General features: G+C 41.2%; 2 protein-coding genes and 1 long non-coding RNA gene across 10 annotated transcripts in view; 2 read left to right on the top strand and 1 right to left on the bottom strand.

Annotated features, from left to right (window-relative positions):
• Window positions 1-12,872, top strand: part of kcp (kielin cysteine rich BMP regulator) — a 45,796-nt gene extending 32,924 nt beyond the window's left edge. For all 3 annotated transcript variants that reach the window (XM_088996459.1, XM_088996460.1, XM_088996461.1), the window contains 15 exons: window positions 36-129; window positions 990-1,163; window positions 1,499-1,581; window positions 3,426-3,546; window positions 3,636-3,718; window positions 3,784-3,883; window positions 3,967-4,055; window positions 4,141-4,243; window positions 4,993-5,135; window positions 6,047-6,219; window positions 6,294-6,405; window positions 7,474-7,575; window positions 7,636-7,800; window positions 9,691-9,991; window positions 12,142-12,872. In XM_088996459.1, the coding sequence (XP_088852585.1) occupies window positions 36-129; window positions 990-1,163; window positions 1,499-1,581; window positions 3,426-3,546; window positions 3,636-3,718; window positions 3,784-3,883; window positions 3,967-4,055; window positions 4,141-4,243; window positions 4,993-5,135; window positions 6,047-6,219; window positions 6,294-6,405; window positions 7,474-7,575; window positions 7,636-7,800; window positions 9,691-9,991; window positions 12,142-12,362 (2,064 nt within the window). In that variant the 3' untranslated portion in view covers window positions 12,363-12,872. The remainder of the gene's footprint in view (window positions 1-35; window positions 130-989; window positions 1,164-1,498; window positions 1,582-3,425; window positions 3,547-3,635; window positions 3,719-3,783; window positions 3,884-3,966; window positions 4,056-4,140; window positions 4,244-4,992; window positions 5,136-6,046; window positions 6,220-6,293; window positions 6,406-7,473; window positions 7,576-7,635; window positions 7,801-9,690; window positions 9,992-12,141) is intronic.
• Window positions 12,873-14,479: 1,607 nt separating this feature from the next.
• Window positions 14,480-27,910, top strand: LOC148897665 (uncharacterized). 6 transcript variants are annotated; one of them, XM_088996112.1, is made up of 19 exons: window positions 14,480-14,646; window positions 15,813-15,908; window positions 16,823-16,927; window positions 17,020-17,087; window positions 18,809-18,984; window positions 19,077-19,215; window positions 20,787-20,894; window positions 20,963-21,082; window positions 21,140-21,251; window positions 22,420-22,540; window positions 22,619-22,803; window positions 22,873-23,037; window positions 23,108-23,186; window positions 23,392-23,747; window positions 24,402-24,545; window positions 25,592-25,756; window positions 25,818-25,922; window positions 26,022-26,104; window positions 27,793-27,910. In XM_088996112.1, exons 1-19 carry the CDS (start codon window positions 14,515-14,517, stop codon window positions 27,881-27,883), a joined length of 2,550 nt encoding a protein of 849 aa, XP_088852238.1. In that variant the 5' UTR covers window positions 14,480-14,514; the 3' UTR covers window positions 27,884-27,910. The 6 variants fall into 6 exon arrangements, with proteins under 6 accessions (XP_088852238.1, XP_088852237.1, XP_088852235.1 ...); XM_088996111.1 differs by having other exon boundaries at window positions 26,016-26,104; XM_088996109.1 differs by having other exon boundaries at window positions 23,446-23,747; window positions 25,818-26,104.
• LOC148897666 (uncharacterized) lies at window positions 18,861-25,866 on the bottom strand. The gene is made up of 3 exons (XR_016114949.1): window positions 25,804-25,866; window positions 25,542-25,661; window positions 18,861-18,968 (listed from the first exon to the last, which is right to left on the bottom strand). It is a non-coding gene; the product is annotated as an uncharacterized LOC148897666 (long non-coding RNA).
• Window position 27,911: the final 1 nt, after the last annotated feature.

The raw sequence follows: 27,911 nt of genomic DNA, 5'->3' as shown, positions 1-27,911 counted from the left end.
ATTTCAAGGGATATCTTGGATATTTTTTTTTCCAGGCTGGTGAGGTGCAGTGTACGTCTCGACAGTGTCCTGAGTTGGCTTGCACGCATCAGCTGACCGAACCGGCCGCCTGCTGTCCTCGCTGCAGAGGTAGACGCCAGCACTCAGTTGCCGGCGCATCAGTACAGTGAAACCTCATCTTACGAACGCTTTAATTTACGAACTTTTCACCTTACGAACATTACATTCGCGAGAATATAATCTTGGCATAGTTTTCGGCAAATGAACCAAACCACACGCAGCGCCGCGGTGGCTGGCGGACTAGTTTTCGGCGGAAAAACAGCAAACCACACAGTCGAACAGCGCCGTGGTGGCTGGCGGACAAGTTTACATCACCCTTTTCCTTGAGTGCATACGTGGTTTGTTATCAAGGATACTTTTGCTATTACGGGACGGAAAAATACCCCACCACAGGCTTGTGTTCAGCCAAAACAAAATTACGGTCAAGCAGAAGAAGGAGATCATCGAGAAACACAAACGAGGTGTGCGTTTGTGTGACTTAGCGTCCCGCTAGATCAAGGGTGTCAAAGTGATTTTTTGCCGCGGGCCACATTGTAGTTATGGTTTCCTCTCGAGGGCCGTTATGAATTTAGGGAACCCATTAGAATGTTTACATCCCTTCCAATACTACATATGGAGCACACAGCAAATTAATGAATAACTCGTTTTCAAATCTGAAGTCAAGAATAATGACTTTAATTGTGGTTGACATCCAAAAATATGAAATTTTGGCTCAGATTTTAGCAATCATCATGGAATTTAACAAGTTTGATTTGCTTTCGCGGGCCGAAAAAAATGATGTGGCGGGCCGGATTTGGCCCGCGGGCCTTGACTTTGACACCTGTGCGCTAGATGAAACTTTTAAAACATGATAACTTCTATTCTGTCTATTCTCCATCACATGCTAACAGAAAATTAGCATTAGCCGTCACACCATTGTGTGCTGCCAGGTTGTATGTACGACGCAGTCGAGTACGCGGAAGGAAGCAGCTGGTTTGCAGACTCGTCCCAGTGCCGCAGCTGCATGTGTGTGGACGGGGTGACAACATGCTCGGAAATCCGTTGCCTGTCCCCATGCAGCAACTTTGTCAACGTCCCGGGGGAATGCTGCCCCATGTGTGCCGGTAGGAAAATCCAGTGGCGATGGTCCGCTATTTTGTTTGTTTGTGTCATATGATTTACATTTATCGATCTGTTTATTTAAATATACATGTATGTGTTTGTGTATGTATGTATGTATGTATGTATGTATTTGTTTGTTTATTTATTCTCTTATTGATCTGTTTGTTTCTTTTTTCTTTCTTCCTTTGTTGTCCTTTCTTTTCTTTCTTTTTTCTCTTTGTCTCTCTGTCTGTCCTTCCGTCTTTCTCTCTTTCTTTCTCCTTTGTTCTCCTTTTCTTTTTTTCTCTCTTTGTCTCTTTCTCTCTCTATGTATCTATCTATGTATTTATTTGCATAGACTGTGTGTTTGAGGGCAAGGTGTATGGGCCAGGAGACAGCTTCCATCCGGCTGGAGACCCTTGCCAAGTCTGCACCTGTGAGGTACGAATAACAATATTTTATTCTTCTTTTCCTTTGGGCTTTTCCCTTCAAGGGGTCGCCACAGCGAATCAGTGTCCTCCATCATCAGAGGTTTCAACCGCATGTTTGTTTTGGCCAAGCTTTTACGTCGATCGCCCTTCCTGACACAACCCTCTGTATTTATCCGGGCTTGGGACCGCCACAAGAAGACTTATGTCCCTTTGTGGCTACAGAACAAGCAACTCGTGAAATGGACATCTCTTTCCCTAAGTTACATCACAAACAGAACTTCAAAGTCCTTTAAAGGACAACCGACACCATTTTTTAGTTTCCTAACTAACCGACGTCACTTTTTTTGTTTCCTGACATCATAAAAACGTTTTATAGCATCTAAAATACCCAAAACACGCAGTATGATATTTTTAGTCAAATACAAACCACCAATAAAAATGACTTAGTGTCTAAAAAGTACTTCAATTTGAAACCGGAAGTGGCCAGTTTCAGAAGGTCCCGCCCCCATGTTTTTGGTGTCGCGGCAAGACGTCTTGCCTTGCTCGAGAATCAAAACAATGGCTTCAGATTCTGAGAATATGCTTTCTTGTTACTCATCCAGTTATGAATATGATTCAAATAGTTCTGAAAAAGAAAGCATACATGTTTTCAATCGATTAAAGAATTTATTCCGTGTCATTTTGAGGCATCAGGTGGGAAATGTCGCACCCAAAAAAGGCAGAACATGGCGACAAAATCGTGTAAGGAATTAATCAGCCCGTTTCCACAGGCTGATTAATTCCTTACATGGAGCTTTGTCACCCTCTTCTGCCTCTTTTTGGTCCTACACGACGTTTTCAGACCAAAGTACAGCAAAATGCATTGACGTGATGCAAGGACTGCTACGATGTGTCCTTTTTTCGGTCAGGGGCGTTCCTTCAGTGACGTAGGGTGAGTACTCGTCACAACAAGACTAGAAACAAGAAAACAAGACTTACGGAATATTCAGCGCGAGTCTTAAAACGTAAAATATAGCTATATATAGTTTTGTAAAATACGCTCAGTAGAAGTCATTTGAAGACATTTTACTTGTCCTTTAAAGGATTGCACAAAATAGCTTAAAAACATCCACACAAAGGGCAAGAACTCATTCTCTTCACATCCTCACAAAATTCACTCATATGAAATGATAATCCTGTTCAAATGTTTGTCCAAATGTATTTAAAAAATGTTTAGTATATCAACCAGAATTTTTTGAAGATTTCTTTAAGTTGGAAAAAATAAACCCAAACCAAAAATATTTCAATGAAAAAGCATGGTTCCCATTCCTGTTCTATTCTAAATGGATTGGATTGGATTTGCCTTTATTAGTCTCGCAGTGGAGAAATTTACATTTCACAGCAGCAAAGTGATGAAAGGAATGAAAATAGAAAAAAGAAATACATGAGCTGCTGGAAAGGCAGCCACTCTCGCGGCGCCGTCTTGAAGTCAAAAGAAAACAACAAAAAACTAAACTAAGTAACAAATAATATGACAACACAAAGACACAGTGAGTCATTCATTCTTCAGGACTTGCTGTACCCTCTTTGTGATGACATGAAGCATTTCTAGATGAAAGAGGAGAGGATCAAAGCGTCTTTCCACCAGTGGATCAGGGGCATCATGGTGGAACGTGCACGTCCACTACAAGCTAAATGTTGAAAGCAAACACGCAGCTGTAGCTGTAGAATTCAGGGGCTCACATCACTTATGACAGCCACAAGTAACCCTTTTAATTCCATTACAATTGTTTTGCTGGTCAGCACTGTAAAATAATTATTTCAGAATTATCATACAACTAATTAAAAAGTAACACAAAATATGCGTGTATTCAGGTGATGCCAAACGGAGAGCAGCATCTGCGCTGTTACCGCAAACAGTGTCCTAGTCTGGTGGACTGCCCCAAAAACAACATCTTGTTCTCTGGACCTGACGCCTGCTGTCCTGTCTGCGCCCGTCAGTAGTCGTCATACGTGTATAAACTGAACATTTGATATTCAAATGCGGTTGCAATAAACAACGTGTGTATATACGTGTGTATCCAGAGCCTTTGAGTAACTGCACTTCTACACTGATCGGCAATGAGGTCCTGGCCACAGATGACCCCTGTTTCACTTGCCATTGCAGGGTAGTACAACACATCACAAAATGTGCATATTTGGACCTTGTTTTGCAGTGTGTGTGTCAACACAGGATCAAACATGGACGTGCCTGCATCGAGGTTGCCCTCCACTGACGTGTCCTGCCAGTGAGCAGTTCAACCCTCCAGACTCGTGTTGCCCCGTGTGTCAAGGTGACGTCATTGCAATCCTGCTCAATCTCTCCTTTTGTCCATGGTATGTTTCAAATTTCCTTGACTTCCTGGTTCCGGTGTAGATTGTGTGATCGAGGGTCAGAATCGACGGGTGGCGAGCGGAAGCAGCTGGACGGACAGTGACGACAATTGTGTCACTTGCACCTGTAATGTAAGTGGTATTGCAATGGGTTGCATAAAATTATTATTATATTTTAATTCAACAAATTTGTGTGTGTGTGTGGGATGTTGTTTAGTTGGGCTACATTGAGTGTAGCATTGAGGAATGTTCATCTGCACCTTGCCCCGATGGTCAGAAACGAATGAAAGTTGCGGGAAAATGCTGCCAAGAATGCCAAGGTAACACAAAGAAGCCATTTTGTCAGTTTATCTAATCTATCAAAATAATCATAATCTATTTCATTTATCAGCGCCTTTCAGAACTCTCAAGGGCACTTCTTTCTATCTATCTATCTATCTATCTATCTATCTATCTATCTATCTATCTATCTATCTATCTATCTATCTATCTATCTATCTATCTATCTATCTATCTATCTATCTATCTATCTATCTATCTATCTATCTATCTATCTATCTATCTATCTACAGTAAAGTCTCGTTATATCGATATCGGATATATCGATAGTCCCGGTTATATCAATACTATTTCTATGCACGCACGGAGAAAATTACATGCAAACAGGGTCGGATATATCGATAGTCCCGGTTATATCGATATTTTTTCGGACTCCCGAGAATATCGATATAACGAGACTTTACTGTATCTATCTATCTATCTATCTATCTATCTATCTATCTATCTATCTATCTATCTATCTATCTATCTATCTATCTATCTGTCCGTCGGTCGGTCTGTCTGTCTGTATTTCTCTTTCTCTCTCTCTTTTTTCTCTTTTTCTTTTTCTCTCTTTCTCTCTCTCTCACCCTATCTCTCTTTCTCTTTAACTCTCTCTATCCCGATAACTCTCTCTCTCTTTCTCTCTCGCTCTGTCTATCCTTTGCTCCTCTCTCTCTCTCCCCATCTCTATCTCTCTCTTTCTATTTTTGGCAGAATGTCACGATGTGCGTTTCCGTGTGTGTTGTAGACTGGGCCATGTCATGTGTGCACCAGGGCACGGTGTACCAAGCCCATGAGCAGTGGCAGGTGGACGAGTGCACCGGCTGCACTTGTGTTTCTGGAGACGTGCACTGTCACAGTGAACGCTGCCCTCCTCTCAGCTGCGATACGGTCAGTACCCAACACTAAGTGAAGACTCGCTATTCCCGAGGTTTGGTTGTGTCATGAAAATCAAAAATCATTAGTCATGGAATTGGTTGACAGCCAATCGTAGGGCATACAGAGACGAACAATTATTCGGGCTCACACTCGCACCTAGGGACAATTTAGAATGCTCCATTAACCTGCAACTCGTGTTTTTTCAATGTGGGAGGAAACCGGAGTACCCATAGAAAACACACACAGACAGATAGATAGATAGATAGATAGATAGATAGATAGATAGATAGATAGATAGATAGATAGATAGATAGATAGATAGAGTGGGGGGGGGGGGGGGGGTAAACAAGTTTTTCATTCTAAAGGCTTTTAGAGGGTCTATATATGCATCTGTTAAAGTTTCAGAAAGGTCCTCACAAATTCACCCAAACTGATTTTTGTGTGTCTTTTCATTTCACTTGGATACACACACTTTTTACTCGCTGTGTGTGTTTAAGTGTGTGTGTGTGCGTGGTTAATGAGAGGAAAAAGTTCATACCACAAAGACTAAAACGATGTTTTAACCAAATTCATCACAGGGGTGAGGACTTTGAATGTACCCATTCAGAAACCTCACTCCTGCTGTTATTTCAGTTTCAAGTCCACTTTTCATTTCTCTGTTTTTACAGAAGTTGAAGTGGGAAATGGGGTGACATTTAGTCTTCAAATGTAACACTCGTTCTTCTCTAAACTTATCAGCAACGGTGGTCCTCACTCCTTATCTGGAATTATCCGTACCTCACAAAACCATTGAAACAGGAATGTGTGTGTCCGTGTGTGTGTGAGCGTGTATGCGGGTGTGTGTGTGTGTGTGTGTGTGTGTGTGTGTGTGTGTGTGTGTGTGTGTGTGTGTGTGTGTGTGTGTGTGTGTGCGTGTGTGTTAGGATGAGATGCCATCGGTAGTACCAGGCTTGTGCTGCCCTCACTGCATCCCCCGACCGGCCACGTGCATTGCATTCGGCGACCCTCACTACCGTACCTTCGACGGGCGCATGCTTCACTTTCAAGGCACGTGCACCTACGTCCTGGCGCAGGACTGCCGCGGCGGAGACTTCAGGTCAGAAGGTCGCCATGGCAACAGAAAAAAAAGCATGCGATGTTTCCATGACGCCTTTCCTACTGCTTTTCAAGTATCCACGTCACAAACGACGACCACGGCCGGCAAGGAGTGTCGTGGACCAATGAGGTGACCATCTTCGTCGGTGATGTCACAGTGCAGCTGCTGCAGGACTGGCTTGTAAAGGTCTGTGAAGAGAAACAAAAAAAGCACAGATGCCTTAAAGGACAACCGACGCCTCTGGACAAGTTGTGTCGATAATTTGTAAAATCAGTTCAAATGATTTCGACTGAGCGTATTTTACAAAGATTCCACACGGCATATAGCTATATTTGACGTTTTAAGACTCGCACTGAAAATTCAGGAAGTCTTGTTTTAGAGTTGATGACGATGCCTGACGTGACGTCACGTCTGCAACGCCCCTGATCGAGAAAGCAACACACAATACATTTTGGGTACTTTGTTTGGTCTGAAAACAAATCAGACAAATCAGCCCATTTCCAACGGAGCTTGTGCGCCATCTTGTGCCTTTTCTAGGACGCTACATTGGAGTCCTGACGGCTCGAATTGATACGGGAGGACTTCTTTAATCGATTGCAAACATTTATGCTTTCCTCTTCAGAACTATTTGAATCATATTCATAACTGGATGAGTAACAAGAAAGCATCTTCACATAATCTGAAGCCATTGTTTTGATTCTCGAGCAAGGCAAGACGTCCTGGCCTGACGTCACGAACAAAGGGGCGGGACCTTCTGAAACTCGCCACTTCCGACGTCATTTTGAAGTCGTTTTGGGACACTTGAAGTCATTTTTATTGGTGTTTTGCATTTGATGAAAAATATCAGCCTGCGTGTTTTGGGTATTTTAGATGCTATAAAACGTTTTTTCTGATGTCAGTTAGGAAACAAAAACAATGGTGTCGGTTGTCATTTAAAACTCACAGAGGAGACATTATCATGCTGGTTTTTTTTAACATGGTTGGATTGGATTAGCCTTTATTCATCTCGCAGTGGAGAAATTTACATTTCACAGCAGAAAAGTTATGAAAGGTCAAGAGAAAAGGAAAGAAAGAAGTAGAAAAACAACATACAAAAGCTGCTGTAAAGCCACTCTCGCGGCGCCATCGTGAAGTCAAAAGAACAACAACAAAAAAACTAAATAACAAATAATGATCACACAGTTAACAACACGGCTAGTTGATTATGGAACCCCCAAAAAATTGATGATTCATTTTCCCAATTGTGCTCCCGAGGTCGACGACGAAACAGTGACGTTGCCGTTCCTCCAAGAACCTCACATCTACATGGAACGGAAGGGCAGCACCATCTTGCTCAACAGTAACATCGGGCTCAAGGTCCGCTCTTGCTCTATTTACCAACAAATTACAAAATATTCATAACGCCCTCAACTTCAGGTCCAGTGGAACGGTCGTTCCCACTTGGAGGTGAGCGTTCCGGGGTCCTACAAGGGACTCACCTGCGGCATCTGTGGAAACTTCAACAACTACCACCAGGATGATCTCGGCATGCCAAGTGGACAGATAAGCCTGTCGGAGGCCGAATTCGGCAACAGCTGGAGGGTAAACAAACAAACAAAAGCAACAATAAATCAATAAAGAAACACATACATGAATAAATCAGTAAATAAATAAATAAATAAATAAACAGATGAATAAATAAATAAAGCTGGTGGGTAAACAAACAAACAAAAACAACAATAAATCAATAAATAAGTACATAAATGAATAAATCAGTAATTAAAAACCAATAAATACATAAACAAATAAATAAACATAAATAAACAGATAAATAAATAAAGCTGGTGGGTAAACGAACAAACAAAACAACAATAAATCAATAAATAAACATAAATAAATAAATCAGTAAATAAATAAACTGATAAATGAATAAATAAGCACATAATAAATAAACATAAATAAATAAAGCTGGTGGTTAAACAAACAAAAAACAACAACAAAATCAATAAATAAACACATAAATGAATAAATCAGCAATTAAAAACCACTAAATAAATAAATAAACAAATAGATAAATAAATAAAGCTGGTGGGTAAACAAACAAACAACAATAAATCAATAAATAAACATAAATGAATAAATCAGTAACTAAATAAACTGATAAATAAATAAGCACATAATAAATAAACAGATAAATAAAGCTGGTGGGTAAATAAACAAACAAACAAAAACAACAATAACTCAATAAATAAACACACAAATGAATAAAACTATAAGTACATAAACCTGTCACGGTTTGCAAGGTGGTGATGGCAGATGTGGATCCCAAAAAGCAGGCAGGAGGGAGCAGCAGGTTGTGTTTCACAAATTGTATTAAAATAAAGTCAACAGGAACAAAATCTAAAACGTTAAAATCATTTGAACAGAAAAATACAAAGTATCAAAAGAAAACCAAGAGTTAAACAAACACATGCACTGCATACAAAGCAAACAATATACAATGACCCGACACCGGATGGTCGTGCCGGGAGTCCTTTTTAGTGTCACTGATTGTAACGACCAGCACCTGCGAAGGAGCAGGCAGGGCTGACAGCGCTACCCGGTGGTCACCAATCCGAACGTGGCAGTCCGCCAAGGCTCGGGACGACCAGCACCTGTGCAGGTGCAGGCGGGGCCGACAGCGCCACTTGTTGGTTGCCAACCAGATCATGACAAAACCGATGAATAATTATATCAATAAACCACCTCATAAATAAGCACAGATTGATAAATAAATAAATAAATACATGCATAATAAATCAAATAATAATAATAATTGTGGCTGTGTGTATCCCGAAAAATAGTTTGTATGCCAAGGTAAAATTTTCATAAATGTAACGTTCGTAAACCGAAAAGTTCATAAGCCAAGGGGTTCGTAAATCGAGGTATCACTGTATGTTTAACCTGTATTGGTTTGTCCTGAAAAATAAACATTTAATAAAATATACATATCGATAAAGATACGTATGTATATTTACAACTGGAGAGAATACTACATATGTTACTACAAAAATGTTTGTATGTATTGTTGTTGTTCATAAGTAGGGGAGCTTCTGTATATGTTAATCACACTTTTTGGACACCCATGGAATCTATCGGATTGACATTTCATAGGATTCCAAATCTGTTTTCCCCACGTAAAATGCAAACCAATAAAAACCACATGCCTATTTTACTTTATTTTGTCCAAAAAAATCTTCAAAATAAAAGCAAAAAAATCCAAAACACAAAACCAAAACATTGTTGTCCATGTATGATTGTGTCTGTGTTTGTGCCATCAAAGTTCGTCAACAAACGCATGCGTGACTGTCACCTCGATTCAAAAACTCTTCAAAATAAAAGCATAATTAAAAAACACAAAACAAAAACATTGTTGTACATGCATGATTGTGTCTGTGTATGTGCCATCAAAGTTCGTCAACAAACGTGCATGTGCGTGACTGTGTTACCCAGGTGACAAACGGAAGCCACAGCCTGGCAACCTGCCGCCCGGGCGAGGATGTGGACCCTTGCAGGGAGGCGGGCTACCACGCTCGCAAAAGCGCCAACGCCCGCTGTAAGGTCCTCAAGACGGCGGCGTTCAGGCCGTGCCACCGCGTGGTGCACCCCGAGGCCTGGTACGCCGCTTGCGTGTACGACATGTGTGCCTGCGGGGCCAACACCGACGAATGTCTGTGCGACGCCCTGGAGGCCTACGCCGGACAGTGTCGGGAGGCCGGCGTTGTCCTGCAATGGAGGGGACCTTCACTCTGCGGTGAGTACTCCAGGCTTGGCTTCCAAAAGCAGATCAAAAGAGGTAATACAGGGTCTGGTTGGGACTGTCTGATCCAAGAGGAGACTGAGGGCACTGTGAAAAGGCAGCATTGCAGGAAAGTGGCAAACGGAGTCGCTAGTTTTCACACAGGAAATGCAAAGGAAAAAAAATACAGAAAGAGGGGCGACTTTTTGTATTATCCATGAGGAGATTGAGGATGACAATAGATGGAATACAGTGAGACCTCAACTTACGAACTTAATTGGTTCCCAGACAGAGTGTGTAAGGCGAAAAGTGTGTATCTCAAAAAAAAAATTCCCATAGGAAACCATTAAAATGGGAATAATCCGCTCCCGGCGTTCCATAAAATATAGTTTTCAACTAAATAAGCCTTAAAACTACACACAACATACCATATTCTATGTATAATAAATGTGCTATTGTATTGTAATGAAAGAAATACACTGCATTGTATCATAAAGTCACTTTATTTACCTTTTTGATGGTCGTTGATGGCTTATGGAAGGAGTCACCTTCGATAAGGACTGTTGGTAACTTAACCTCTGGTGCTGTTCGGTCGTGTGCTTCCGCCGAAGATCACTTCGCCAGCCGTGGTGGTTGTGTATTATGAAAATAGTGCTTATTATAAGGTTTAATTTTCAGAAATTTGACATTTGTAAGACAAAAAGTTTGTAAGTTGAGGTCTCACTGTAGTTTGTATTTACCTACAATATGCCAAGAACGAAAGAAAAGGCACTGCTTTTTATTTTGTCCCCCCCTAACAACTTCAATGTCAAAACAAAGGACGCCATAGTCTCCCTTTTTTATGTTGTGCTTCATTTTTTTTCTTACCACAGAGTATTTAACATTCAATATGAGATATTCCTATTTTGCAGCAAATTGGAGACCGTGGACTCTTCTACTTTGGTCGTGGAAGAGCTCTTAGTCTCCTTGTTTCCTTGCCACATACTAAAAACATACTTAATGACTCAACCCCTCCCAACCACTTCAATGTCAAAACAAAGTGCTCCATAGTCTCCACTTTTTTTGTTTTGCTTCATTATTTTTTTCCCTGTTTTCAGCCTCTCCAAAAATATTTTCTTACCACAGAGTATTTAACATTCGATATGAGACCATTTCTATTTTTCAGCCAGGTGGAGACTGTGGAGTCTTCAGTTTTGGTGATGAAAGAGCCCTTAGTCTCCTCGTTTCCTTACCACATGCTGATAAAATATTTAATGACTCCACCCCTCCCCCTTACTTCCCAACCACAATATGCCAAGAACGAAACACAAAAGGTACTGCTTTTTATTTTCTCCTTCCAACCACTTCAATATCAAAACAAAGTACTCCATAGTCTCCACTTTGTTGTTGTGCTTCATTTTCCCCCCTGTTTTCGGCCTCTCCCAAAATTATTTCTATATGAGACAGTCCTATTTTGCGACAAAGTGGAGACTGTGGAGTCTTCAGTTTTGGTCATGGAAGAGCCCTTAGTCTCCTTGTTTTCTTACCATATGCCGAAAAAATATTTAATGAGTCAACCCCCCCCAACCACTTCAATGTCTAAAGAAAGTACTCCATAGTCTCCTTTTTTTTTGTTGCGCTTCATTTTTTTCTGTCTTCTGTCTCTTCAGAAATATTTTCTTACCAAAGAGTATTGAACATTCTGTATGACACTCATTTTTTTTGCAGCAAAATGGAAACTGTGGAGTCTTCAGTTTTGGTCATGGAAGAGCCCTTAGTCTCCTCTTGTTGGAATGGATTTGCCTTTACTAGTCTCTCAATGGAGAAATGTACATTTCACAGCAGCAAAGTGATGAAAGGAATGAAAGTAGAAAATAAAATACATGAGCTGCTGTTCCCTTACCATATTAAAAAAAAAAACTACTTTATGACTCCACAGTCTCCACTTTTCTGCAACACTTTGCTTTGTGTTCTGAATTTGGAGACTGTGGAATTGTTCCTTTTTGGCATATGGTAAGTAAACCCCCTTTTTTTTAGTAAAAACATAGTGTGATGCTGTCAATATCACAATTCCATGTGTAATTATTTTTTTTAACAAACCCAAACAATACAGTAATTGTGCTAAACGATATCAGGTATACTCTATGTAAATCAATCAATAATAACTATTTTTCCGACACCCTCAGCGGTGAGGTGCCCGGTGGAGAGGGGCTTCGTGTTTGACGAGTGCGGACCACCATGCGCCGTCACCTGCCTAAATGTGGGCGCGCCACTGGGGGTGCTAGAGAGCCACTGCTTCAAGCCCTGCGTGCCGGGCTGTCAGTGTCCCGCCGGCCTGGTCCTGCATAACAACTACTGCATCCATCCCAGCAAGTGCCCCAAGATCATCCACGGCAACCGGTCGTGAAGCGTCATCCGCCACCAAAAGTCAGCATCATCAATCCATTCACGATAGCGCCCGTCCGTCTGTCCTGGGTTGAGTAAGATGGAGATGGCTTGGATGGGAAGTACGGTTGCACCCAAAATTGATTTGGCGGCCATCGCAAAGCTTCTACAGACTACGAACCCTTCGCAGGTACACATGATTTGGAGTCTTCAATGAAACCCAACGTGCCTGTTTTTCAGAAAAAAAAGCTTCAAAGTCCTGTTCCAGAGGCAAAATTCAAAATCCTGAACCATCAAACTGCGAGGATGATATGCCAATCCCAAATTCCACCTTACATTCAACGGTGACTGCCTATGCAGTGCTATTTATTTAGATCACATTCACTTTTCGTTTGTTGTTCTTTATTTTTATTTTTTTTAATAAACACATTTCAACATGTTTAAGCACTGTGAACTGTCACATCATCTCAGGTTTTTTGGGTAGGAGGGGTGATGAATAAAAGGTCATTCTACTACAGACAGACCTGGCAAATTGGCGTTTTCGTGTTTATTATGTTTGTCAAAGTCATTATAAGTGCCTTGCACGCTGGGTCCGAGAGGACAGTAATTTCATCTGTGCTGTATGTCATGCATATTAGCATATTTGACAATAAAGCTGACTTTGACACTCCCCAACTTACGAACGAGATACATTCCGAACGGTTGTTCGTAAGGTGAATTTGTTCGTAAGTTGCTTCAGTGCTATATTTTGTACAGTTTATTACTTTAATTACAATACAATACAATGTACATTAATTATGCATAAAATAAGATATATTGTATAGTTTTAAGGTTTATTTCATAGAAAGTTTTATGGGGACCTGGGAATGGATTATTTTCATTTTTAATGGTTTCTTATGGGAAATTAATAATAATAATAATACCTTACAAAACTCTCAAGGCCACTTTACAGTCACAGGATACCTTTTTTCTGTGGGTAAGCAGCGACCACCACACGCGCCAGCGTTCACTCAACACGGAATAACTCAAATAGAGAGCAAGCTAGCTAGCTAATAACTAGCCAATTAGCCAGCCAGCTAATCGATAGCCAGCCCTAATAGCTAGCCAGCTAACAGATAGCCAGCTAGATAGCTTATAGATGGTATAAATAGCTATGTGTACACAGTGTGGTCAACAAAAAAAAAACATTCGTAGTAGCGTCACACAAACATGGATAATCACATGACAGAGGAAATGTAATAATAATAGTCATTTAATTTCTAAGCGTCTTTCAAAACTCTCAAGGACACTTTACACTTTCTCAAGGACCTGGGAATGGATTATTTTCATTTTTAATGGTTTCTTATGGGAAATTAAGAATAATAATAAAAATACATTTCATTTATAAGCACCTTTCAAAACTCTCAAGGTCACTTTACAGTCACAGGATAATTTTTTTTCTGTGGGTAAGCAGCGGTAGCCACACGCGCCAGCGTTCACTTAACCCGGAATAACTCAAATACTGTAGATAGCAAGCTAGCTAGCTAGCTAATAACTACCCAATTAGCTAGACAGCTAATCGATAGCCAGCCCTAATAGCTAGCCAGCTAGATAGCTAATAGATGGTATAGCTATGTGTACAGTGTACACAGTGTGGTCTAAAAAAAACATTTGTAGTAGTGTCACACAAACATGGATAATCACACGACCGAGGAAATGTGATAATAATAATCATCATTTAATTTCTAAGCGTCTTTCAAAACTCTCAAATACACTTTACAGGCACATGATTTTTTTTTTGTGCGGGTGAGCAGCGGCAGCCATTCGGCATGTTCGGCAGATGAACTTTTTGTCTTACACACACTTTCTGGTAATCAATTAAGTTCGTGAGCTGAGGTATCACTGTAACTGTATTTACTTTGTACATCTTAGGTTGGCTATGGGCTGTTTTTAATCCAATTTTCCCCCTTCCTGACAATTTTCTGTCTCTTAAAATGGTTGTGGAGTGGAAGCCTTGAGCCATTTGACCCCACCGGACTGCGACGTGAACAGAATGTAGCAAAAGAAGTCCTCTGACTCTGTCACTTTATCCTGCTTGGTGACTGCGGTGACCATAGCAACAGCTTCTTGGATAATTCATAGGCCCTCGTGCAGCGCACATTGTTGCAGGCAAGTCGGGTTTTTAATTGGGATTCATGGCATCTGCTCATCATTCGGCAGGCGTGAGTGAAGGAGACAAATTCTCCTGCGAGGACGCGAGTCGCCTCTACAGCCAAGTATTTCGTGACACCTGCACGGAGGATGAAGCGCGCACAGCCGTGAAGAAGGTAAGAACCGATCCGTTAACTCATTCACTGCCAAACGATGTGCAAAAATGTGTCCGCTCCAGCGAGAGGGTTTTTGTCATTGTTACTCAAATTCCAAGACCCACAGAGTATTGAGTTTTAGGACTAATTAAACATTCAATGCAGCGTAAGACTGTTTTCTTTCAGGAGAAAAAAATACTTAATTCCTAAGTTATATGGGTCTGGAGTTATATGAGCTTGAAATGGGGGCAAATGTCCAAAATACAATGCAATACATACCTCGTGGTTTATATAGCGCTTTAATAACAGCTGAAGCAGGAACAAAGCGCTAATAGCTACCTATCTATCTTCTGTTTATATATCTAACTAGCTACCTGACTATCTAACTAGCTATCTATTTATTGTCTATTAGCTATATAACTGACTAGCTGGCTATCTATCAAGCTATCTATTTTCTGTCAATCAGCTATCTAAATGAATAGCTGGCGATATAGCTAGCTAGCTATTTTCTGTCTATCAGCAATCTAACTAGCTGCGACCGAGCTTGCTAGAGACCGAGCTAGCGAGCGCCTGAGCTAGTGAGCAACTGAGCTAGCAAGCGACCCAGCTCGCTAGCGACTGAGCTTGATGAACTAGATATTGATGAAACACTATTAGTAGCTATTTCGCTGGCTATCTAGCTGGCTATCTATTAGTTGTCTATCAAGCTAGCTAGCTATTAGCTATCTATCAAGGGGACTATCTATTGACTAGCTGTTAGCTAGCAAGCTTTCTATCTATTTGAGTTAGTTCCGAGTTGGTGAACGCTGGCGCGTGTGGCTGCCGCTGCTCCCTCACAGAAAAACTCACCCTGTGACTGTAAAGTGACCTTGAGAGTTTTGAAAGGCGCTTAGAAATGAAATGTATTATTATTATTATTATTATTATTATTATTATTATTATTATTATTATAAAAGGGTACTGCGGCCCCCATGTGGAATGGAAAAAAACATTTCCAGAGGTCTCACCAGTGCTTTATAGGCACCCAAGCAAGAAAAAAACAACACCCACACTAATTCGGGAGTGGCGCTCTAAGGTTTTATCATAACTTTGTGAATGGCAGTGAATGAGTTAAATTGCACTGAGAAGTGAAAGCAAACCAAAATATGGCAGAGAAAGTAACATGAACAACATTTTGACCTTATTAGCTTTCAGAAGGTTGTGACGATGAAGGGTCGTGCGTTGGTGAGCGGATTTTGGATGTTCTCATAGAAATGAAGACAATGAAGGAGAAAAAGGAAAAGGTAAACATGCCATTGTATTGGTGTGTTTGGACCGTTTTTGAATCGCCAACATATGTGAAGCTTGTTTAAAGGACAACCGACACCACCGACGAGTTGTGTCCATAATTTGTAAAATGACTTCAAATGGCTTCTACTGAGCGTATTTTACAAAGATTCCACCACATATAGCTATATTTGACATCTTAAGACTGAATATTCAGGAAGTCTTGTTTTCGAGTTGGTGACGATGCCTTATGTGACGTCACGTCAGGAACGCCCCTGACCGAGAAAGCGACACACAATGCATTTTGGGTACTTTGGTCTGAAAGCATCGTGTTAATCCGTGTTGATGTCAAAATTAGAAGGAAAACATAAATAACGCGATGGTGAATCATTGTGTGTTGCACCAAGACTACTATTTGATAATAGTTGACACAAATTCCCAACAGACAAATCAGCCCATTTCCAACGGAGCTTGGGCGCCATCTTGTGCATTTTCTGGGACGCTACATTGGAGTTGAGGGCTCGAATTGAATCGATTGCAAACATGTATGCTTTCCTCTTCAGAACTATTTGAATCATATTCATAACTGGATGAGTAACAAGAAAGCATCTTCTCCGAATCTGAACTCTCTGAAGCCATTGTTTTGTGTCTGGAGTATTGTGGCGTGACGTCACAAACAAGGGGGCGGGATGTTCTGAAACTCGCCATTTCCGAGATCATTTTGAAGCAGTTTTCGGACACTTTAAGTCATTTTTACTGGTGTTTTGCATTTGACTAAAAATATCAGCCTGCGTGTTTTGGGTATTTTAGATGCTATAAAACGTTTTTCTGATGTCAGTTAGGAAACAAAAAAAAAAATGGTGTTGGTTGTCCTTTAACTTAAAGTTTTGCTTGATGAACAAAAAAATGTAGCTTTTCCAATTTTGTTCAGCTATACTGGGAAGTGCAGCTACTCAATTTGGAGAAGCTGAATTTAAGCGAAACTCCAGCCGTCAATGATACCCCCGTGCTAAAATGCCCACACCGACCCACGCAGGTATGCTACTTGACAGAATATGAATAATATTTACTGAGCTACGTGGTGTATTACATATCATCCACATTCACGTATGTTCCTCGACGACACAGACCCGAGCGAAAGAAGACATGAGAGGATTGTGGCAGCTCCACAAGGCAGCTCGACAGAGCTGGACCAAGTAAGAGAATCAAAACGTTAGCGATAGCACACGGTATGGTGCCGTGCGAGCTACAGCAATAAAGTCAACACGTTTAATTCAATCACTGCCAGACGTGCAATAATAATAATAATAATAATAATAATAATAATAATAATAATAATAATAATACACTTAATTTATAAGCGCCTTTCAAAACTCTCAGGGTCACTTTACAAAAAATGTGTCCACTTCCTTGCCAGGGTTTTTGTCATTGTCATCAACCTGAGACTCTATTTTTTCATCTGGAAAAAAATTGTCAATTCCTAAATGATATGGGTCTGCAGTTATATGACCTTGAAATGAGGGTGGCTGTCCAAAATACAACAATACATATTAGTTTATATAGCGCTTTAACAACAGCTGAAGCTAGAGCAATGTGGTAACATGGAAAAAAGGGAAATGCTGCCCCTTTGTGGAAAGGAAAAAACATTGTCAGAGGCCATGGCCAGCGCTGTATCGGCACACAAACAAGAAATAACAAAACCCGAACAAATTCAGAAATGGCGCTCTTCGTCATATTTTCATTTTTCACAATTTCTGTTTTGATTGACACAGTGTTGTTTGTTGCTATTAACTCATTCACGAATTTATTCAGGAATTGAAAATATTAATATTAAATATAATGTATTGCATTGTATTTTGGACAGCCACCCTCATTTCAAGCACATATAACTCCAGATGCATATAATTTAGGAATTAACTCATTGTTTTCTGATTAAAGAAGAGAGTCTAAGGTTTCTAACGCTGCATTGAATCCTTATGACGTGCTAAAACTCAATATTCTGTGGTTCCTGGAATTCGAGTTACAATGACAAAAACCCTGGCACTAGACTGGACACGTTTTTGTACATTGTCTGAGTGAGTGAGTTAACAAAACCACATAAAATCCAGTCTCCTGAACAATTTATTTTGAATGTGTGTGTGTGTGTTTGTATGAATAGTCTATTGAGGACCACTAACATTTTATACCATACGTAGTGAGGACATTTTTGACAAGTGAGGACCTTTTGGCCGGTCCTCACAAGTTTTTCATTCTAAAGGCTTGTAGACGGTCTATAAATGCATCTGTTAAAGTTTCAGAGAGGTCCTCACAAATTCACCCAAAATTATTTTTGGGGTGTATTTTCATTTCACATGGATACACACACTTTTTACTCATTGTGTGTGTGTGTGTGTGTGTGTGTGTGTGTGTGTGTGTGTGTGTGTGTGTGTGTGTGTGTGTGTGTGTGTGTGTGTGTGTGTGTGTGTGTGTGTGTGTGTGTGTGTGTGTGTGTGTGTGTGTGTGTGTGTGTGTGTGCGTGTGGTTAATGAGAGGAAAAATTCATACCACAAAAAGTAAAAATATTTTAACTGAATTCACTACAGGGGTGAGGACTTTGAATGTACCCATTCAGAAACCTCACTCCTGCTGTTATTTCAGTTTCAAGTCCACGTTTTATTTCTTTGTTTTTAAAGAAGTTGAAGTGGGAAATGCGGTGACATTTAGTGTTGAGATGTAACGCTAGATCTTCTCTAAACTTATCAGCAACGGTGGTCCTCACTCCTTATCTGGAGTTATCCGGACCTCACAAAACCTTGAAACAGGAATGTGTGTGTGTGTGTGTGTGTGTGTGTGTGTGTGTGTGTGTGTGTGTGTGTGTGTGTGTGTGTGTGTGTGTGTGTGTGTGTGTGTGTGTGTGTGTGTGTGTGTGTGATTTCAGAATGGTGACAGAAGGCGTGCAAAGCATACTGACCTGCCCTTGGTCAGTTCACCCACCAGGGGTCAGAGGTGAAGTTTGGGGCTTGGCGTCCTGTTCAGACGTGCTCCTCTTGAACCAAGTCAAATACGACGCGGTGACCCGTTTGCTTTATGGTGACATGCTGGAGAAACATCACAGTCAGGACCACGTTGTATACGAGTCATTGATATTTTTTTTTATCTACCCTCATAACTTTATTTTTTACATTTTTTTTTGGGTGATGACACAGGCAAGCATGTGTGGGAGGGTGTGTCGCCATGGCGACGTCACAGCGAAGAGCTTTGGCTCGAGGAGCTCGCAGAGGAAGCTTTGGCATCCGACGACATGGTCGCTTTGGCCGAGCTGCCAGGAGCGTTCACGATATACAGGTGCTTTTTTTTTGTAAAATGAGAATTCCAATACAACCGGAAAGGCATTGCAAATCTGACATAATAATAATAATAATAATAATAATAATAATAATAATAATAATAATAATAATAATAATAATAATAATACCTCAGTTCTCAAACGCCTCACAGTTCAAACAAATCTGAGTTCGAACAAAATATTCGAGATATTCTTGCTTCGTAGTTCGAACACCAATCGGTGTTCGAACGCTAATATGACGCGTGAGTGCGTACGCGAGAGTGGGGTGCTGAGCGGCGTACGGGTGTATCGCTCTCTCCGTGACCAACTGTTGTCGCTTGCGGACGTGCTGCGTTTTGCTCTAGTGTTTAATATAGGTGCACGAAGAGTTTTAGCCGCTAATCATGCCTCCAAAGAAAGTAAGTGCTGCTAAAAGTGACAAAAGAAAAGTAGTGCGTACAACTATTGCATTTAAGAAAGAAATAATCGCAAAATATGAAGGAGGTGAAGCGAGTGTCTGATCTGGCGAGGGAATACAGCATGGCGAAATCTACGATCAGTACGATATTAAAGAATAAGGAGGCTGTGAAATCTAGTGATGTGGCTGTGGGAGTGAGAGCAAGTGTCATTGGATAGATATTTGAAGAGAAAAGAACATCCTGTAGCCGAGTGATCCGTAGCTGTCACGTTTCGAGCGAGAGTGACGGCTGCTGACTCGTCGGAACGTAGTGGAATGTTTGGGATCCCAAAGCAGGCGGCAGAGACGTACTACCCAAGCAGGATGTTTATTCACAAATAAAAGAAAACACAGCGAGTAAGAAGGCAAGGGGTGATCCGACCCGCTTACTACGCCAAAAAGCAAATGGCACACGAGAGTGCAATATTACGCAATCCCGGAAGATGACATCAATTTACGGGACGCAGGGAAAATACCTCGGATCGGATACACTCGCACATCGAAGGAAGAGTCCAGGTATGGTGGCGAGTTGAGGCAATCATCCGGCATTGGCGAGGTGATCGCGAACCATATAAATGCCCCGTGTCCGTGATTAGAGAATTGACAGCAAGGGTTAGGGTTAGGGTTAGAGAAATCAGCCCATTTCCAACGGAGCTTGGGCGCCATCTTGTGCATTTTCTGGGACGCCACATACGGGGGACTTCTTTAATCAATTGCAAACATTTATGCTTTCCTCTTCAGAACTATTTAAATCATATTCATAAGTGGATGAGTAACAAGAAAGCATCTTCTCCAAATCTGAAGCCATTGTTTTGATTCTAGAGCGTGACGTCACGAACAAGGGGGCGGGACCTTCTGAAACTGGCTATCTCCGAGGTTATTTTGAAGTAGTTTACGCACACTTTAAGTCATTTTTATTGGTGTTTTGCATTTGACTAAAAATATCAGCCTGCGTGTTTTGAGTATTTTGGATGCTATAAAACGTTTTTTAGAAGTCAGTTGGGAAACAAAAAAAATGGTGTCGGTTGTCCTTTAAGCATTTGTGCCTCCAAGAATTCTGATTTTTTTTTTTTTTCATCAACGAATGTTGCAATATAATTGAAACCAGTAAACTCAATCACTTTTGTCCTGCAGACTTTGTCCAGAGTCCGAAAAAGACTGCTTCACTGCAGTTTCTCTCTTGTACAAATTAAATGCATGTCGACAACAAGAGATGGAAGAACTAACTGCCTTGGTGGAGAGGTACAAACAACATCTCAACATTTGTGACATGTTTCAATGCTTCAGTCTTGCATCTTGTGCCTCTGTAGGTTGGATGAGGAGAACTTGAGACTGTTATGTTTATACATTCGCTCAGCAACACTTGAAGCTCAAAGAGAAAAAAAAGCCTACGATGCATATTTAGCCAGCAGACAATCCTGGCAAAGATGGTGAGGTGAAAAATGACACGTTCAAACATGACGCAAATTAATTCCGTGTCTTCACAGGCCACAAGTTCACAGTCCGTGCAGGGAAGAACGGGCTGCTGCATTACTACGCGATCATGACGACATGGTTGGACACATAAAAGATGACGATGAATCGTGGTTATCACAGCAGGTGCTACGTAGCGTTGTCCAACATGAAGATTTTGGGGCGGTGTTCAGGTTTCAAAAGGGGTATAAGATTAGGGTTTCAAATTCTGGTTGGGAAAAAAATGGGTTAGGGTTCCAACGTTTGAGTTTTGTCTAGAAATGAGCATCAAAACAATAGCTCATTTGATTTGCTGACAACAACGAGTCTCTTTTTCCTCCTCAATGTCACGTTTCAAATCCTCGAACGGCTCGACTGAGATTCAAACGGCAAAGCATCGTGATAACATCTGCGATGAACATCAGCGACTTTTGGAATTTTACCTCACGCTGTTTAAAAGAAGTTGATAATAAGCTTTTTGGCCATGTTAGGGTGAGGCTAGCAAATGTGAAAATCAGTGGCGGGCCGTGCATGTCAACCCTAGGCCTTCAGTAGTGCTACTCTGTATTTCCGCCACGCCCGTTTGACAGCGTTAGCTAACTAACTATCTGGCTAGCTAGCTGTTAGCTATAGAGCTGTCTGGGTGGCTAGCTATCTGTTGGCGATTTATAGCTATCTACTAGCTGGCTAGTTAGCTTTCGATCTGTGTATTCAATAGTGACATTCGGTGTATTAGCTCACTAGCTGTCTACCTAGCTAACTATTAGCTATGTAGCTATCTAGGTGGCTAGCTATCTATTAGCTGTCTACTAGCTGGCTAGTTAGCCTTCTATCTATTAACTTCCGGGTTGAGTGAACGCTGCCGCGTGTGGCTGCCACTGCTCACCCACAGAAAAACTGATCCTGTGACCTTGAGAGTTTTGAAAGGCGCTTATAAATGAAATGCATTATTATTTCAAATTTGAGTTTGTTAATACGGTGATACCTCGGTTTACGAACCCCTTGGCATACGAACTTTACCTTGGTATACAAACTTTTTCCGTACATGGAGCTGCCTCAATGAGTGATGTGTCGTTCGCGAACAAGCCCGTTCTTCTAACAACAAAATGGCAGTCGACTGTTTTTGTCCTCTAATCCCCGCCCCCAGTCTTCGGTTAAAGCCACGTGATTGGTCAAGAACGCAGCAGTCAGATGGGTGGGGTTTAAACATTAAAGAGAAATTATTAAATGTAATCCCCAAAAAAAATGTTGAGGTGTGAATATACAAAGTCTTTGGTGTTAAATCCTAAATAGAATCCTTTAACTCCAAACGCAGTCATTATTGCAGTTGTTGGTGCTGATTCAGCAACAAGAGAGGAAGCAGCTGGTCCACCTATTGCATGGAGTCACTTTGGAGGATGTGCAAAGACCAGATCTCTCAGATTCTCTACAAACAAGTATTGTGTCGGTTTTATTACTTAAAATTGGTTTACAGATTTCACTCATGGACAATAAAAGTCTTTTTTGTCTCATAGGTTGCATTAAAAGGCTGCAAGAAATTTGTTCCAGTAGTGAGAATCCACCCGACTGTGATATCAGGCACCCCCCTACAGAGTGGACCAAAGACAAGCTCGAACGAGGCACCTTGGTCCTCTTGGTTGATCTCCTGGAGATCCAGGAGAGGGATAGATCGTCATTCCTTCGGATGCTTTTGGACGGGGTAATGTGAGCGATGATGTCATCAAATCCATTGACAAGAAAGTGACGAAATATTTTGACTTGGTTGAAGAATGAAAATCTTCCAAAGCTGAGACAAGAGTACCAGTCCAAAGTCAACGCACAACACCTGCTCAGACTCTTCAATCCAGATATCTCTTCATCTACTTCCAACGCTAATTTGAGCAAGCATCAGTCACTTGGCCCCTCGGAGGCCCAGAATTTCACCAGAGCTACAGTATGTCTCTCTGAATCCAACCAAAGACACATTCAAAGCACTTTTAGTCGTTGTTTTGCTTGAATCTCAGACAGAAGCTGATACGATCGGCACGCGACCCGACGGTGTCCAATCCGAGGACATACCTGATAAACGGGGTGTCTGCGCAGGTACTACCAAGACAATGGACTCTGCGATTGATGCAATTTCAAATTAGGGTTAGGGCTCCAGAAGGTCAGGGTTAGAGTTGATTTTCAGGTTCCATTCAGTGTTTGGTTCGTTCATAGTATTTTGTAGTTCTGATTGCTAAGAAAGAGATTTTCAAGTGCAGCTAATCAGGAGGTCCTGTGAGTGATATACATTTACTCCTTCCAGACTGTGGCGTGACCCTGGGAGGTCTACCCTACTTGGAGATTTTGTGTCTTCCAGATACATCCAGTAAAGTTGACGGAGGAGGACCGGATGATGAGGAACAAGACAATGAGACGAAGAACCGCGAAGATAAGGACTCGCTCATCACTAGGGCTTTGAATACACGACGGTTTGAGGACAATGAAGGACGCGAAGGGGAGACGGCGTACATTGTCGATGTTCAAGTGCAGCACTTGGGTGAGGGCGGCAAACCCGAACACGCTGCCGGAGAAAGTCAAGATCAGGTTGCAGAGCAACATCGCGGCTCCGTGGAGGTGCGCATAGCGTCGTGTCACACATACGCCGTGAAATACAGCCAGGTGCTTGTCATTTATAATAATAATAATAATAATAATAATAATAATAATAACTTTCAAAACTCTCAAGGTTACTTTACAGTCACAGGATCAGTTTTTCTGCGGGTGAGCAGCGGCAGCCACACGCGCCAGCATTCACTCAACCCGGAAGTAACTCAAATAGATAGAAAGCTAGCTAGCTAGCCAATCAGTAGCCAACAGATACCTAGCTAGATAGCCAGCTAGCTAGATACCTAATAGATAGCTAGGTTGCCAGCCAGATCTCTAATAGATAGCAAATAGCTAGCAAATTATATTTTCTCCACCGTTGAATTAATAATAATAGTACATTTAATTTACAGGCGCGAATTAGTCGATTGTTATCTCCCAACACCTCCATAGAGGCATCAAGACCTGAACGGGGGTATGGTTAGTGAAATATTTAATTGCTAGCTAGATAGCTAATAGCTAGCTAGCTAGCTAGATAGATAGATAGATAGATAGATAGATAGATAGATAGATAGATAGATAGATAGATAGATAGATAGATAGATAGATAGATAGATAGATAGATAGATAGATAGATAGATAGATAGCCAGATAGCTAACAGATAACAAATAGATCAATCAAAAAGCACTTTTCACTTTTATTTGGTTCTTTTTTTTGATGGACTGTAGTTAAAATGGGAGGAATCCGAACAGCACGCAAAGCTTGTGAGTGGACAGCAGAACTTGGCTGACTCTGGGGATCGGAAGATAATTGACGAGGACATGGACATGGTGAAGGACCTTCGAGCTCCTGAACCCACCATGCAGGCTATAGTATGTCTCTCAAAATCAGGCCAAAGACACATTCATATGACTTCTACCACTTTTTGTCATTGTTTTTCATGAAAGGTACATTGCTACATTGAAGCAATGTGTCAGGGAGGTTAGTTTTTGGGATTATGAATCCAGAAGGTCAAATCTGTCTATGATATTGGATTGGATTAACCTTTATTAGTGTCAAAGTGGAGAAATTTATATTTCACTGCAGCATAGTGATGAAAGTAAGAGGAAAGGAAAGGAAGAAGTCGAAAATGAAATACAGGAACTGCTGTCAAGGCGCCATCATGAAGTAAAAAATTAATTATTGAATAAAAAAAATAACTAAATGAATCAATACAAAAGACATATTTAATCTTATCTCATTCACTCGGTTGCCGATCAAGCGCTGATCAGACCTGTGGCAATGTTTTTCCCTTCCACGTAGGTGCAGCATTTGCCTTTTGTCCACGTTAGCATTTTGTCACAGCTTCATCTCTTGTTAAAGCACTATATAAACCAATATATAACTCCAGACTCATTTTTTTATAATTTAGGAATTAACTCTTTTTTTTCTGATCAACGAAGAGAGTCTAAGGTTTCTAACACGAAATTGAATGCTTATGTAGTCCTAAAACTCAATATCCTGTGGGTCCTGGAATTCGAGTGACAATGACAAAACCCCCTGGCACTGGAGTGGATACATTTTTTGCACATTTCTGGCAGTGAATGAGTTAAATCACTTTTCCGCATCCTCTTTGACAGTTCTAGATTTCACCAGTAGATCAGGGACATTATAGTGAAATGTGGACCTCTGCTACAAGCTAAAGGTTGAAAGCAAACATGAAGCTGTAGCATCCATTAGCGAAAAGAGACTGTCTCACATCTCCTGTCCCACGTAAATCCGCTTCAATTTCAAGCAGCGACAAATCCACATACACATCGGTGCTCTGCGCTGACGCTCAATCATTTTAGAAATTCATTCCACAACTTGGACAAAGACAGAATCTTTACCTTTGAATGATTCCACTTTCATTACTTTACTCTCATTTCGTCCACCGAAGAGCCACCACCACAGCCTCAACAGGAGATTGACATCATGGGAGGGCGCTCGACAAGGAGAAGCGGTGTCCACTGTGGAGAGAGAGAAGACCATGCGTAAACTGGTGGACGTTCACCGCCGGGTGGAGAGAAAGCAGCAGAGGGACAGAGACAGACAGCAGCTGAGGGTAATGTCAACGGGATGCAGATTGAAGATGATGATGATAACGCGGACCTTTCTCACTTTAGGTCCGGGAACGTTTGTCCATCATTCAGAGCAGGAAGGCAGATGAGGATTTACTTGGGTCTAAGCACAGAGACAGAATGAGGCATCTCGGGAAAGACATACCACAAGTAAAAAAAAAAAAAAAACAACCAAAAAAGTGTTTGGTTATTTGTAATTATCAGTACAAAATATGGCAAATGAATGCTTTCGCTGTTCATGAGGAAAAGAGTCGGCAGAAAATGCTGGTCAGAGAACAACTGGAGCAGCTCAAAAGAGAACGCTCTTTTATCATGCAGTACAGAAGGAAGAGGTAAGGATATGGACAGTTTAAATGACAAAAAGACGCTCCCAAAAACTTACGAACATTCGAGTTACGACGTTACAGTACATACGAACATTTTTTTGCGGGTACAATATGTCGAAAAATGTTCGGACAGAGATCCTGTATATAAGATTTTAGATTGCGCGCCTTTTTCCGGCCAAGCTTGGTTTCACGCAAATGTACGCACACAGAATGGATGTTTCAATGGCTGGCTGTTTACGCAACAGACACAAAGACTAACCAATCAGCACCCGCCTATGCTCAAAGTGATGCCAAAGAGTTTCGGCCCCGATCCGCCGAACTCGTTTACGATTGGCTATACAGAGTATGTGGGTGGGGAGAAAAGCCCTCCTCCCAGTTGACGATCCTGGACCACACGAGGTAGAACAAAAAGTAATGGTGGAACGTAATTCGGTAATTATGTGCCAGTAGCTACAGTAATGGCTTACTGAAGACACAATGATATATGTCGTCGTACTACAGGTGTTGTACGACTGTTAGAGCGTCTGTGTTTTATACTTCCACGTTTAGTGGTTGACTTAAAAGACAACCAACACCATTTTTTTGTTTACTAACTGACATCAGAAAAACGTTTTAGAGCATCTAAAATACCCAAAACACACAGGCTGATATTTTTACCCCAATAATGAGTGAACGTGTCCCAAAACTACAGTAAAGTCTCGTTATATAATATTCTCGGGAGTCCGAAAAAATAGCGATATAACCGGACTATCGATATATCCGATCCTGCGCGCATGTAATTTTCTCCTTGCGTTCATAGAAATAGTATCGTAATAAGCGGTACTATCGATATAACCGATATCGATATAACGAGACTTTACTGTACTTCAAAATGACCTCGGAGATGCAGTTTCAGAAGGCCCGATTGTTCGTGACGTCACGCCATGACGTCTTGCTTTGCTCTAGAATTAAAACAATGGCTTCAGATTCGGAGATGCTTTCTTCTTACTCATCCAGTTATGAGATTCAAATAGTTCTGAAAAGGAAAGCATAAATGTTTGCAATCGATTAAAGAAGTCCTCTCAGGACGTCAGGACTCCAATGTAGCGTCCCAGAAAAATGCACAAGATGGCGTCCAAGCTCCGTTAGAAATGAGCTGATTTGTCTGCTGGGAATTTGTCTAGTATCAAATAGTAGTCTTGGTGCAATACACGATTCACCATCGCGTTATGTGTTTTCCTTCTAATTTCACCATCAACAGATCAAAACGAAGTTTTCAGACCAAACAAAGTACCCAAAATGCATTGTGTGTCGCTTTCTCGGTCAGGGGCGTTCCAGACGTGACGTCACATCAGGCATAGTCATTAACTCGAACACAAGACTTCCTGAATATTCAGCGCGAGTCTTAAAACATAAAATATAGATATATGCGGTGGAATCTGTGTAAAATACACTCAGTAGAAGTCATTTGAAGTGATTTTACAAATTATGGACACAACTTGTCGGGAGGTGTCGGTTGTCCTTTAAACATACATTCCATGCAAAATATAGCACTGAAGCAATTTACGATAAAATTCACCTTACGAACGACCATTTGAAACGTATCTCGTTTGTAAATTGGGGAGCGTCTGTAAATTTGTTTCAACCTCAAATTTCCCCTCGATGCTAATTATCACTTTTTCTAAATGTCTAAATGTTTTTTTTTTTTCCTGAAGGAACACCACAGGTTTCAAGGAACTTCTGGCGCCAGTGCATCTCCAAAGCAGCGGAACTGAAGACAGATTAGCGCAAAACGGTTTAGGATGAGTAGCGTTAATACTCGCCTCAATTGAAA

The sequence above is a fragment of the Hippocampus bargibanti genome, linkage group LG05, assembly GCF_051943395.1.
Source record: "Hippocampus bargibanti isolate YZ-2025 linkage group LG05, ASM5194339v1, whole genome shotgun sequence".
In the NCBI taxonomy this organism is placed as follows: Eukaryota; Metazoa; Chordata; class Actinopteri; order Syngnathiformes; family Syngnathidae; genus Hippocampus; species Hippocampus bargibanti.
This window is presented reverse-complemented; position numbering and strand designations above follow the sequence as displayed.